The sequence below is a fragment of the Otolemur garnettii genome, unplaced genomic scaffold (assembly GCF_000181295.1).
Source record: "Otolemur garnettii isolate 467f Iridium unplaced genomic scaffold, OtoGar3 scaffold00018, whole genome shotgun sequence".
Lineage (NCBI taxonomy): Eukaryota > Metazoa > Chordata > Mammalia > Primates > Galagidae > Otolemur > Otolemur garnettii.
The window spans coordinates 8,257,979-8,271,520 of record NW_003852413.1 but is presented as its reverse complement, the minus strand read 5'-3'; the positions used below and the strand labels follow the sequence as shown (position 1 = coordinate 8,271,520).

At 55.0% G+C, this 13,542-nt stretch overlaps 1 protein-coding gene across 1 annotated transcript in view; it reads right to left on the bottom strand.

Moving 5' to 3' along the window:
- Nucleotides 1-13,542, bottom strand: part of SDK2 (sidekick cell adhesion molecule 2) — a 248,615-nt gene that overhangs the window by 26,012 nt on the left and 209,061 nt on the right. Inside the window, exons 30-37 of the mRNA XM_012802853.1 lie at nt 13,195-13,396; nt 12,162-12,265; nt 11,597-11,667; nt 9,879-10,014; nt 8,456-8,512; nt 7,050-7,151; nt 6,823-6,938; nt 168-354 (exon numbers count right to left, since the gene is read on the bottom strand). Coding sequence (XP_012658307.1) covers nt 168-354; nt 6,823-6,938; nt 7,050-7,151; nt 8,456-8,512; nt 9,879-10,014; nt 11,597-11,667; nt 12,162-12,265; nt 13,195-13,396 — 975 coding nt within the window. The remainder of the gene's footprint in view (nt 1-167; nt 355-6,822; nt 6,939-7,049; nt 7,152-8,455; nt 8,513-9,878; nt 10,015-11,596; nt 11,668-12,161; nt 12,266-13,194; nt 13,397-13,542) is intronic.

The window sequence follows — 13,542 nt, the reverse complement described above, 5'->3', positions numbered from 1 at the left end:
GCCTGGGGCTCTCTCACAGCTTGTGAGGACAGCTGCTTTCCCCCAGCACCTGCTGCCTGACTCAGGGCATCATGGGGGAAGGCAGCTGCCTCTACTCCCCTCAAGAGCCTGGACACTAGATGGTCCCCCTGCTATAGAGCAACCCCCACCCCAGGGCCCTGCCTTACCTGCTTGCTGGGTCTGGCCCCTGGTGGGGGTGCTCCGAGGCCCGTCCCCAGCAGCATTGAAGGCTGCCACGCTGACCATGTAGGCAGTGTAGCCGGTCAGGTTCTTGAGCTTCACACTGTTCTCAGCCAGGAAAAGCGTCTTCACCCGCTCCGTGAAGTTCGGACGCTGGGCTTCCCAGAAATAGATCTGCAGGCACAGAGGGTCATGGAGTGAGAAAGGCAAACACCATGGCCTTCCCTCTGGCTCCGCTGACCCAGGGTCTAACAGACACCTTCACTGTTAGGAGTCACCTAGGAGACGGTGTAGGAGCCTTTAAGGGTGGGTTTAGAAACCCCCCTAGAACCTTCCTTTTCAAAGCCCAGCCCCTAGTTAATACCTGACTGTAAATGTGGGGGCAGGGCCCCCATGCTCCTGGCAGGGGTGGAGGGTGGGGGGTTCCTTGTGCCTGGCAGTCTAGTGCAGCACTGACATATCAGCGCTCAGGAAACAGTTCCTGGAGGAACAAACCCAGTGTGTCCTGCAGGATCCTGAGCCAGGGAGGTAAAGGCAGCACAGAGCTCATCCTGGCGGAGCATGGTGTGTGGGCCGGTGCCACTGTAGTGTCCGGGAGCGGGCTGAGGATGTACCCCGGACCTGTCTATCAGCAGCTGCAATGACAAGACCCCCCAGCACTGCACCTCCACACAGCGACTGCAAAGTGGCTGCAGAGGATGGCCAAGGCTGTGATGGCATTACTAGCAGGATGGCTCAGCCAGGCAGCCTCCCAGAACCGCGGTTTTGTTGTGTATAGACATAGTGAGGACGCCTCTTTCCCAGGCTCAACCAAGGCCGAAAGGATTTCACCCAGGGACTTGACTGGTTTCCCAAGGCTCCTCGTGGCAGAAGATTTTAGGCCAGGAACACAGCAGATGCTCAATAAGGTTTTCAAATGTTGCACTCCTAGCCAGAAACTCGTGGAGGCTCTTAAGCTAGTTTTAGGACGCAGCCTTCCGGAGAGCGCGGGCAGAACCCAAACCACGCAGAGAATTGGAGGTCCTTTGGCGCCACCTTCTGGCCAGAATGGTTTTTGCATGCTACCTGCTCGTCAATTTCTCAGTTTTCCGGAGGACGCTAATGCAGGTGCTAAAGGGCTCAGGAAAGTGTGCCCCCTGGCTTGTATGAAAGGGTTGATAGGACATCTTGTTATGAAATCCTGGCTTTTCTCCAATCTCTCTTCCCCTTTAAAAACGGATTCTTCTCATATGAGTAGAGGAGTGACCGCTGTAGTCATCCATTCACCCATTCATTCACTCATCTGTCCATTCATAGCAACGGGGATACAACAGCAAACAAAGTTCCTGATTTTGGTGTTCAGGGAAAGGTCAGGCTAATGCTAAAAACCTGGGTGTTATGGGGCGGCGCCTGTGGCTCAAAGGAGGAGGGCGCTGGCCCCATATGCTGGAGGTGGCAGGTTCAAACCCAGCCCTGGCCCAAAACTGCAAAAACAAAACAAAACAAAAACAAACAAACAACAACAAAACAAAAGGAAAGAAAGAAAAGAAAAATAAAAAAAAGAAAAACCTGGGTGTTACCAGCACACGAGCAGCATTTTGCCCCTGCACACCAAGAGAATTAACGAATTCTTTTAGAGAAGAGGGCCATGAATTGACTCCTGGGGCCCTCTGGTGTTCAGTGGTTGGGGCAGGAGTTGGCATAATGAAGAAGGGTGAGGGAAACGGAGGGAAGGAAGCATTTCGAGGAGGGTGGGATCTGCATGCCACATGTCACTGCTCAGTCAGTGAGGCCTGATTTTGACCCATGAGCAATACAGGGATACTGGGGGCCTTGGCAGGAAGGGTCAAGAACCTACCTGGAGTGGGTCAAGACACAAGGGGAGGAGAGGAATTGGAGGTACGAGAGCAGATTCTTTTGAGGAATTTCTATTGCAAAGGGACCAACCAAAGATGAGAGTAGGAAAAGGCACTGAGAGAGGAAACATGTTCCAGAATGCTCTGAGGCCCTGCCCATGGAAGACATTCCCTAGAGAGAGAGAGAGTCAATGGCTGGAGCCATGATCTTGGGCAGGGGAGTGGGTTCAAGTCCAGGACCCAGGGTGGTACAAACACATAATCTTGGAGCCCTCACCAGGTGCGTACTGAATTCAGCAGACCTTTGTTAGGTGATGACTGGCAGTAAGAGGGACTATCACTGTGTGAAAGGAGATGAGCCCAGATCCTAGTTCCCAAGGGCCATGCAGCTGAACTGGAGCACGCAGATGGGTTTCCAGGTGTCTGCCAGAACACACACACCAGAGGGCAGGATTGTGGCCCATCTAGCTTCCTTGTGACCGAACAAACACCTAGAATCATGCCTGGGACATCATTCATGCTCAGTAAATACCTGCTGGGTGAATAATGTGGACAGGGCAGGGACAGGAGCGCACCACTGTAATCACCGCCTCCCTTCTACTCTTCTCAATTCCCTGCCCTTTCTTTTCTTCTTTCCAGGTTTACAGAGGTCCAATCAACAAATCAAAATTGTACATATTTAAGGTATAAAACATGATGTCTTGATCTGTGTATATACTGTGAAATCACGACCACTGTCGAGCTAGTTAACTTGTCACCTCGAATAGCTATTTTTTTTTTAAATTTTGCAGTGAGAACACTTCAGAGCCACTGTCTTAGCAAATTACAAGCATATGTAATATTATTAACTATCACCACCCTGCTGGACTTTAGATCCCAGAACTTACTCCTCTTGCCTGAGGCCCTGTACCATTTGACCAACATCCCCCCATCCCTCCACCCCCAACTCCATTCTACTTTCTGCTTCTGTTGGATTATTTTCAAATCCATATATGTGTGGGATCACACCGCATTTGTGTTTTTGTGTCTGGCTTGTTTCACTTGGCACTGTGTCCTTCAGGTTCATCGTGCTGTTGCAAATAGCAGAATTTCCCTCAAGGCTGGGTGACAGTCGACTGTGCACAATTACGCTGCATTTTCTTCATACCTTCACAGACAGACATTCAGGCTGTTTTCACATTTTTTGGCCATTGTGAATCATACTGCAGTTAACATGGGAGCTCGGGTATCTCCCCGAGATCCCTGTTCTGGTTATTTGGGGTAAAATACCCAGTGGTGGGAATGCTGGATCATAGGATGGTTCTATTTTGAATTTTCTAAGGAACCCCCCGCCCCCCACACTCTTTACCATAATGGCTGTACCAGTCTCCATTCCCACCAACAGCGGGCAAGTGTTCCTTTTTCTCCATACCTTTGCCGACACTTATCCTAACAGGTGCGAGGCGATCTCTCACTGTGGTTTTGATTGATGATTGATCGCCCTGCCATTTAGCGATGTCAGTGCCTTGTATACCCGTTGTCTTCTTTTGAGAAATGTCCGTTCAGGTCCTTCGCCCCCATTTTTTAATTGGGTTGTTTTCCTTCCGTTGAGTTGTATGAGTTCCTTATAGACTTGAGCTACGAAGCCCTGATCAGATGCACAGTTTGGAAATATTTTCTCCCGATTTGTGGCTTGTCTCTTTACTCCGTTAAGTGTGCTCTCTGCTGTGTTCCTGTTTTTTCTTGCTTCTTCCTATACAACTAGCTGAAAGCCAGCCCTGGTGGGATCGGTCCACACTCTGCACAGCTGGGGGAAGTTTGTGAGCACAGTCTCAGGTGGGCCGTCACTGGGCTGGGCTGGGCTGGGCTGGGCTGCCCTGGCCCACCCCTAAATTAGATTCTTGCATACTCCTCCCCTATCCTCACTCCCAGCTGAGACCACACACTGGAAAACTGGAATGATTAAGACTTCACCAACCCTGCTGCCTCCTCTTCCTCTCCCCCTACTCCTTCCCCGCCTCCCTCCTATCACCCTGGTTGAACTGCTGGCAGCTTTAAGGCCACCCACATTTATACACTAAATCCCAGACCTCTCGCCCACCGTGTGGGACACCCTTCCATCATAGCTTCTCTCTTTCCTGAGCTGTTGGGTTTCTTTTCTACCCTCTCGCAGCACCCAAAGCTATTTTTCCTACCCTAAACCCCTGCTGACAGCAAGTCTTTTCCTAGCTTTCACCCTGTTTCTCTGCATTGCTTTAAAGCAAAACTCCGCACATGGATGTTGGTACCTGCTGACTGGCCCCATTCTGCCCTGAATCCACCCCAGGCAGGCCTCGGCACCCTCCTCCACCCCCAACTCTTGTCAAGCTTACCCATGAATGCTACCATGTGCATGCAATGTCCAGGGCTTGGCAAACTTTTTCTGCAAAGGGTCAGGTAATCAATATTTTAGGCTATGCTGGTCACACATTCTCTGCCACCAATACTCAGTTCTGTCCTTGTGTGAAAGTAGCCATAGGGCCATTTGTACCCAGATGAGCACGAATGTGTTCCAATAAAACCTTATTTACAAAAAATGGTGGCCAAAGGGACTAGGCCTGTGAGCTGAGGTTTGCTAATTCTGGATTGCACCGTGCTCTCTTCAGCTGTGGGCCATCTTGTTCTCCCTCCTTTCAGAAGTCTGCTCTTTTTGTGAGTTCTGAGACCTCACTTTTCCCCAAACTTAGGTTTCAGGATTTGTTCTCTATCTGTGACTGATGCATATCCTGGCTTCCGGTACCATCCACATACTGAGGACTGCTTAATTCTCGTCTCTGGCCTGGACCCTCTCTTGAACTCCAGACATGCACCTCCAGCCCCACTGTCTCCTCTTGAATGCCCAGCAGATGTCTCCAGCCAGACACCTCTGGAGCCCGTCACCAGATCCGGCAACCCGGGCCCCCTCCTTGCACCGTCTCTGCCTTTTCTTCAGTGCCCGGCAGCTCCGTCATCCCATCATCATCCCATCACTCCTTAGCCTTGGATCTGTCCTGACTCCCGGCTCTCACAGGCCACGCCCAGTTCATCAGCAAATTCTCTCAGCCCTACCATGAACCATGACAGAAGAGCGACCTCCTCTCATCGCTGCTACCACCTGGTCCAGAACCCCATCCTAGCTGAACTGGGTGACTCAGCTGCCTCAGTATGGCTTCTGGGCTTTCCCCATCCCAGCCCCTGCTCAGCAGGGCAGCGAGTGTGACCCTCAGCTGTCATCTCAGAGGGGCAGCCAAGCCCTGGAGGGCCCCAGGTGTGCTGGCTCTGTTTTCCCATCATACTCCCACTCTGGGGACGTACAGGGCACTTTGCACACTCCACACACCTGCCTACCCCAGGACTGTTGCTCTTCCTTCTCTGGAACATTCTCCCGGATCCAAGTGATACCCTGTTCTTCAGATTTTTTTCAAGTGTTACCGTATTAAGTCTTTTCCTAAGAACCCTATTTAAAATTCCAAACCTCCCCCCAGGTCTAGCTCTCCCCTAACCGGCTCTATTCACCACCATCTGGGAAGTGTCATTTATTTATTATATTCTTGGTCTTCTCTCCCTAAGATTTAAGCTCATGGTGTCTCTTTGCTCACGGCTTTACCCCACTGAGAATAATGCTGGGCACAGAGTAACTGCTCCATAAAGGTGTGTCAGTGGATGATAGAAAGACGGGGCCCTGGGATGGTGTGTGGGCGTGGAGCCAGCTGACCCAAGTGCGGTGTCATCTCAGCTGGGATGTGTTAACATCGTCGGTGATCATGGATGTCGATGCTGCTGTGCTGGGTGACTCCTGCCTGGACAGTGGCAGTTCCCTGATGCCTCATTTCATGTCCATAGCGGCTGCCTGTGCAGCAGCAATATTTTCTGGGACACAAGGACGTCGGCTGAGTTATGTGTGGCACTGGGCACCCACACGCTTCCTGGGTCTGGGTATTAACTTGCGACTTCCAAACCTCGACAGTCTGGAGGCTGCCACACTGTTGCCGGCCCCACCCGGCCCCTCCCTCGTCAGGGGAGGCATATGCTAGAGGTGCAATATTTAGTTTTCCAGCTGGTGCTCCTGGGCAAAGACATGAGGGGCGCCATCCATCTTCAGAGCTTCCTTGGCAAGACGCCCTTCCTCCTCCCCTCCTCCTTCACCCCAGATGGAAAGCCGCTCCTGTCTTAGACTGGGGCTACCCCAGCAAGCCAGGTGGCCTCAGCAAGCTCTTCACTGTGGCCTCAACCTACGGGATGAGGGGCTGGGCCAGGGAAACCCTAAGGTCCCTTGTGGCTCACTCTCCACCCTGGGTCACGGCACTGGGGCCATTCTTGGGAATAACATCCAACCCCCGGGAATTACTGGACACTTGTGCAGGAGGCCGGCCTTAGACGCAGCCAGGGCCTGTGTGTTCCACCCGCTCCAACCAGGGGGACATACTCCTTTTTGAAGCCACTTCCTCTAGTGCTCGCCTGGCCAGGGCATCCTCTCCACCCCTGGGGTGAGAGCCAGCAGACCCGGAATCTAGTCAGATTTGCGCTGTCTGCTCTGCCTGCGGCCTCACCAGGCGCAGCTTGGAGTTCCCTGCCCCTGACTCAGCTGCCCTTAGGGGAGGGGTGTAGTTTTGCCCCAGCTGAATCGTATTTCTGCACGTTGGGTACAAGCAGCCAAGGTGGCAGGTGCACAGCAGAGTCTGAAGGGGCCCACCTGGTGGGGAGGAGGGAGGGCCTGGGGAACTCTTCTGTCTTCCACCTGTGGGTGGCTATCCAACCCCCACCTGGCCTCCTGCCCCAGCACCCCTTTGCTCTGCCAGAGCACCCCTACCTTGTACCCCTGGATGTCTCCATTCTGGCTGTCCAGCGGGGGTGGTTCCCATGTCACGTCCAGTTGCGTGGCTGTGGCCCCGTGGACGGCCACGTTGCGGGGTGCTGCTGTGGGCACTGCAGGGTGTGGAGGCGGGGAGTGAGTGAGCTAGAGCGGGGACTGGGGCAGGGGAGATGGGTAGGGGGGAAGGCGTGCTGTGGGGGCCAGACAGGGCAGGTGGCACTCACCTGCCTCCCCGACAAAGACCTCCTGGGGCGGGCTGGGGGGGCCCTCGCCCACGGTGTTGTACACGCTCATCCGTATCTCATACCGCCTGTGCTTATTCAGGTCTGTGGGTAACAGCAGGGGAGGGACACACAGCCAGGTCACTGTCCCTGCCAGGAAGGAGCTCTCTAGGCAGAGGATATGGGGGAGGGGGTAGGAGGAGCCCCTGAAGCTCTAGTCCCTGCGCAAGGCTTCAGGAAGAAACAGCCAAGAGGCGACGCTCAGGGAATGCTCCTCTGTCTCCCTCTGTGTCAGTCTGGACAAGGATGACGCTGCTGGCTCCCTGGATGGGGCTGAGCATACCTTTTATTGTCCAACCGGACACTCCTGAGACTGTGAACCTTTACACTGGGATGACTGGTGCAAACCAAAGCTGCCGTGGGCATGCTGGGCTGTACGGCCATATCCTGTCCACCTGCCCTGTCTCCTCGGTGGGACAGGTTGCCCCCAGCCCCCAGCTCCAGGGCCCTGCCCACAAGCTCTTTACATAGGGAGGCTCTTTTCTAGGAGAGGTGCTTATTGGATGTGAATTCTGGACTGAGAACCCTACGATAGGAAGAATCTGAAACCCTAGATTTTTGCCAAGTTTAGGGTGCTGGCTGAGGATGCCTGGCAGAAGCTGGAAGAGGAATGTAGCTGTGAGAAAATGGGCTGGGTCACCTTGGGTGGGGCCTCTGTCCCTGCTGAAAGGTCCCCTCACCCTCTCCGCTCTTTCCTCTGGCTAGGATTGTCCCCTGCAACAGGGCTGTAGGGTGGGGGAGCCAGCCTTGTTAACTGGCCATGCAGCTCATTTGGGCCACTGGCACTCAAACAAGGTCACTCTCTCCTGAGCGTGAGGCCCTCCCACCCAAGGCCCTGCACCTTAGGAAGAACCCTGGCTGGGGTTAGAAAAAGATCAAGGGAAGAGCATGAACCTGCAGGAGCGCGGCCTGGGCCCCAGAAGGAAGATGCGGGCTGGGAACAAAACGGCTGTCTGCTCCCTCTGGGAGCCAGCCCTGGATCACAGGACCCCACTGGTTCAAGAAGTGCCCTGGATGTGACATGGACACCTGCCCACCCACCAAGCAGAGTCCCACAGCTCCTGCTGCAGCCCTGCGGTCATCGTTCCCTTCTCTATCCCCTCCCTGGGCTGCAGACTTTCCTTCCCCATCTCACGACCCACAGAGGGCGAGCCGGGGGGAGACCTTCCCTGAGAATATCCTGCTTGTTTGTATATTTGGAGAGATCACGTGCGTTAAGGGTGGCCCCATTCTTTAAGCATCCTGGGGTGGGCACACTCCTTAGCCTGTGGTCAAGTGTCCTGGAGGCCCTGTTCCCCATCCCCGTGGGAGGCCTGGGCCTGCGGCCGCAGCCGCCATGCAAGACTTACTGTCCAGCTCGTACTGCGTGAGGCTGGGCCGGCTCAGGTTGCGCACGGAGTACATGGCTGGGGGGTGCGGGGGGCCAGAGGGAGATAGCAGACAGAGGAGTTAGTGCACACACATCCCTGCCCTGCAGACAGACCTCTGATAAGGGGGCAGATGGGAGCGAGGCGGGGCTGGCCAGGTGACAGGCAGAGGGAGAGTTTGCAGGTTCCCAAGTTAGGGGTCAGGATAGGAGTAGGGGGAGAAGTGTCTCCCAGCCCATGGTCACAGGCTGTCTCAAGCCCCTCAGAGCCTGGCCTCTAGGCAGACAGCTCTTGGGGCTCCTCAAGCCCCAACTGACTCCCTTATTTCAAGTCAGAGCTCCTGAAAACTGCCATGAAATATGGGAGTTGTTAATTTCTCCATGTGAACCAGAAAAAGTTTTACTACCAGGAAATATGACTGCATTATACACAGGCAATATAAAATCACAACCACAAGCACATGTCGGCAACAAAGAGAAAACAGAAAGCACCGCCGAAAACGCCAGCTGTTGGATCAGCTCCTTCCGAGCTTTTCTATTAATATTCCTTTGCTCCACACTCAATCATTTTGCTGTCTGCTAACTCGCTAGAAGACGCGCTCGTGAGGTTCAAGAGAGCTGGGAGGGAAGTCGTCAAGATGGACGTCAAGGTGGAGATGCTGTCAGACTACTGCCCCCTCGCACTGGCCTCTGCTTGGTGGGCACCCCGCTCCCCTGCACGCCTCCCTCCCAGTGCAGCCCCCACCCCCGGGAAGTGGAGCCTGTGACACACCACCTCCCAAGTGGCCTTCAGTTCCATCCCAGTTCTGCAATAGCCTCCAGCTGGCCTTCCTGCCTCTGGTTGGTCCCCTTCCACCAAGCAAAGCCCCCATCCTCACGCTGCCAAAATGACCCACTTCATGCAAGAGTCCAGCCATGTCACTTCCATGCTTGTGCCCTCCCAGGCATCCTCTCTTCCTGGGATTTCGACCTGGCTCCTGCTCTCTCTCCTTCTCACTACAGAGGCAGGCTGGACTTGCAGGACCTCAGGTCAGGGCAGTGACTTCCCCAAAGAACAAGAGGAGGCCCGGACTGCTGCTCTGGGGGTGACCAGGCATGGCTCTTAGTCCCTCAAAAGCAGCCGGGTTAACTGGGCATCGCCCTTCAGCCTCGGCACCTACGCCATCACCAGGAAAGCCTCTCTTCACCTTCCTGACATAGTCCACAGCTGTCGCCGATGGGCCTCCGAAGCCTACTCAGGCTTACCCCTGGAACGCCTGGCTCCAAGAGGGCAGGGACCCTGTCTGTCTTGTCATTAGTGTCTTGGGGACACATAGAAGGTGCTCAGTAAATAGTAAGTGCATGAATGGGCGGAGGTGCAGGGCTCCAGCTCAGAAGGATCCCCGACTCCCTCGGGCATCACTTACGGGTCAGCTCAGCCCAGGTGGCCGCAGGGTTGTTGATGCCTCGGAGTGTGAAGCCCCTCAGCCCTTCGTAGAGCAGCTCCCGGTACCGGATCCGGAAGCCCAGGAGGATGCCGTTGATTTTGTCCTCGGCTGGGGGCTGCAGGGGAGGGAGGAAGGAGTGGGGAGGGGACCTGGAGCACGGCCCCATCCTTTCTCCCCACTGAGAGCAGGGTCTGTGTCTCAACCAGGAGACGGAATCAAGATAACATGGAGCGTTTTTAATCTGTAGAGCATGTCCATGAGGCCATCCATTGCCGCAGTGTTTCCTGGGAGGCAGGGAAGGGCAGGGATCCTTTAGTTGCCCTTCAATGGAGCAGGAAACTAAGGCTCAGAGATGTTAAGGAACTGTTCCAAGGTCACACAGCATTGCTAGGGGCTGGAGCCTGATGCTGGACTCAGAGTTTTCATAGAGCTATTTCTTGTCTGCCTCATCACATCTCCAGCCTCCCTGGGCCTGCTGGTCCTCACCTAGCCACCTGCCAGCATTTCCTCCCTACCCTTCAGCACACACAAGGGTGAGCACCCCCCTCCCCATTATTTTGTCTTTGCTTCCACCCCTAGCTTAGTTGGAGAACTGGCTTCGAGAGAAGGCAGGAACCATCTTTTATGATACTGCTTTTAAAAAACCTACTGAAACGGTTCAGCCTTTTATTAGCTCCTTAATTACTTCCTTGGCTGCTGTGGACAAGTCCCCACCCCCTCTGCCACGCTGACCAAGCTGTTCCAGCCTTGTCCCCATCACAACTATACTAGGTCATTCTTATCTGAGGCGAGGCCGTGTGCCCTCCTGGTTTTGACCTCAAGGGATCCCCTTTTGGGGAACTACTGTGTTTCCCAGAAAATAAGATACTGTTTTATATTTATTCTTTCTCAAGAAGAAACACTAGGGCTTATTTTCAGGGGATGTCTTTCTCTCCGTGCTGAAATGCACGGTGTGGCTAGGCAGATACGCTGCATAGCCACGCCCATCACTAGGTCTTATTATTGGGGTAAGGCTTATATTTAACACATGCATAGAAATCCTAGGGCTTATTTTGGGAGTAGGTCTTATTTTCCAGGGAAACACGGTATATAGATGGGAAAGGGCAGTGCCTGTTCCTCTACCCCACAGAAGCAGACAGGACTCTGCCCCTTTGAGGCCTCTGTGGGTGACCTGCTGAGCCAAGGCTGGCTCCAGAGGGCCTGAGAGGGTGCTGACGAGCGGGACAGCCTGGGCTCTGCGTTTGGCTTGGCTTCCTCCAGGCCACATCAGAGCAGACTGTGTATCCCAAAGAGCCCATGGTGGGGAGAGGCGTGGAGGAAGGGGGCATCTCCTCTCCACCCAGACAGTAGGTCCCTGCCCATGGTGACAGACATAGGTCTCTATCATGAATCCCTTCCCTAACCACCTGCTAGCTGTGTGACCTGGGGCTGCTCACATCCTCAGGCTCAGTCCTCACCTGCAGAGGGGCTGATAACACTGGCCTGATGTGAATATCTGGAGAGTATCCCTATGTGCGTATAAGCATGTGTAGAATGTTCTATGACATGCACATCTTGGATTTCTCATGCCTTCCCAGGTGCTCTGGGGACAGAGAGAATCTGGGGACCCCAGAAAGCACTGGTAGGGACTGTTGGGCTGTGGTCCTGGGGCAGAGCTCATCCAAGTCCCCGTGGAAGCCCCCGCCTGCTGGGCTTACCTGCCATCGGATTAGCACGGAGGTGGTAGTGTGGGGGGTCACTGAGAGGATGGTGGGAGCTTCATCTGGGGCTGCAGGGAGAGGCAGGTAGGTGGGCTCCAGGGGAAGCAGCCTCAGGTCCCCAGGAGCCCATGTGGACCAGAGTCTGCTGGCACCAGACCATGGGGCAGGTCCTGGTTAAACCACCCTCTGTGCCCACTAGCCCAATTTCTGTAGAACAAAGGACCAGTGTGGGGGGAGAGAGGTGCTGTGATTTAAGCCCAGCTGGAACCTAAGGGTCCCAGACACCCCTCCCCACAAAGCCATAGGCTTCTATGCTGCTGCTTCCTGCCCCATTCACTGGCAGCTTTCAGGACCTCAGAAAAAGAAGGCACTAGAAATCAGGCTAGGCCTGGGACCCTGAGCCCCTGCAAAGGCCCCTTTGGCCCTAAACTCCTTGGGACTCTGCCCTGGGGGCACCTCCCCCCCCCCATAAGAGACAACCCAGCACCCAGGAAGTGGCTGGTGAGCCAAGAGAAAGCCCCCCCCACAAGAAGGTGCTCCCACTGGGGAAGGGGCCACTGACCAGCCTGCAGGGTGGTCAGCGACTCTGACTCCTCGCTGAACTCGCTGTCCCCAATGTCATTGGTTGCCTTCACTCGGAACTTGTAGGATGTGAAGGGCTTGAGCCTGTGGGGAGTCGGGTCCCGTGAACCAAGGGTTTCCCTGAAGACCTGGCCCCACGCCTGCACCATGGGGTCTCACTGAGCTCTCCCTGCTTGGCAAAGGGGCCAGGGGTGCTGACCGACTGCATGGGGTGGGGGGGAACATTGGGGTTCAGAAAGGATCACTGCTACAAAGGGGACACACCAGGTTCAGGCCCTTGGGGTCCTGGGAGCCCAGGCAGTACCCCCAGACCATGCCAGCATGGGGTACCTCTGGCCCCCATCATAAGCCACAGGTCCCCAAGTAGAAACGTCTCTGTATGTCCCACCTCAGAAGAGCATACATCCACGAAAGCTCCAATACCCTCCTCTCTGAACAACTCCAAACTGCCATCTCTCCCTTCAATTTAACAAATTTAGGAAGGGTGGAGGCGCTCAAGAGTTAGCCCATACTTCGTCTCTAGAAGCCTTATTCCCTCTCCAAGAGGGATTTATTGGGGGTGGGGAGGAAAGTATTGCTCAAAACTCCCGGTCACATCAACTGGAATGTAACAACTACAACCTACTGGGAATTAAATTGAAGGCAGAGTTGCGGATACAGCTCCGCTGCCCTATTAAGGCTGGAGAGGAAGATGCTGCCCGGCTGGAAGAATCTCTAATGAAGGATGACAAGCACTTCGCTGGAGGGGCACTTCTGGGCTCCCGAAATAGATAATTAAGAGGCGACCCTCCCTACCAGGGCTCTGGAGGGAAAGGCAGTGGGGGCTTAGGAGGGAGCTAATTTTGTGGGGGCAAGAGCAGATGGGATGTCTTCTGGGTATGCGGATTAAGGGAGGGAGGTGGGGGGCAGGCTGGGGTGTTCTTAGAGGGCCCCCTGACCTCCTGCCCCCACTACAGGACCACCTCCAGGGCTTGCAGTGAAGAGTGGAGATGCTATGGGACCCCAGGCCTCACCTGTCCACGATGAAGGCGGAGGCATTGTGGCTCACGGAGGCAGAGTGCAGCGTCCACCTGCCGCTGGGCAGCTCGCGGGTCTGGACGGTGTAGTAGCGCACAGGGGACAGCCCGTCACTGCCCGGCTCCCAGGACAGCAGCACGCTGCGGGCTTTCACGTCCTCCTGCTGCACCACCGGCTTGCTGGGGGGCTGTGGGCGGTCTAGAGGGGTGGTGGAGAGCGAGGAGCTGCTAAGCCTGGGCAGGGAGGTGGCAAAGAGGGCTGGACTTTCTCAAGAGGGGAGGAGGTGCTCTGGGCTTGGCCTGATGCTCCCTCCCCACTCATTTCCATGCTCACAGAGTCTTCGC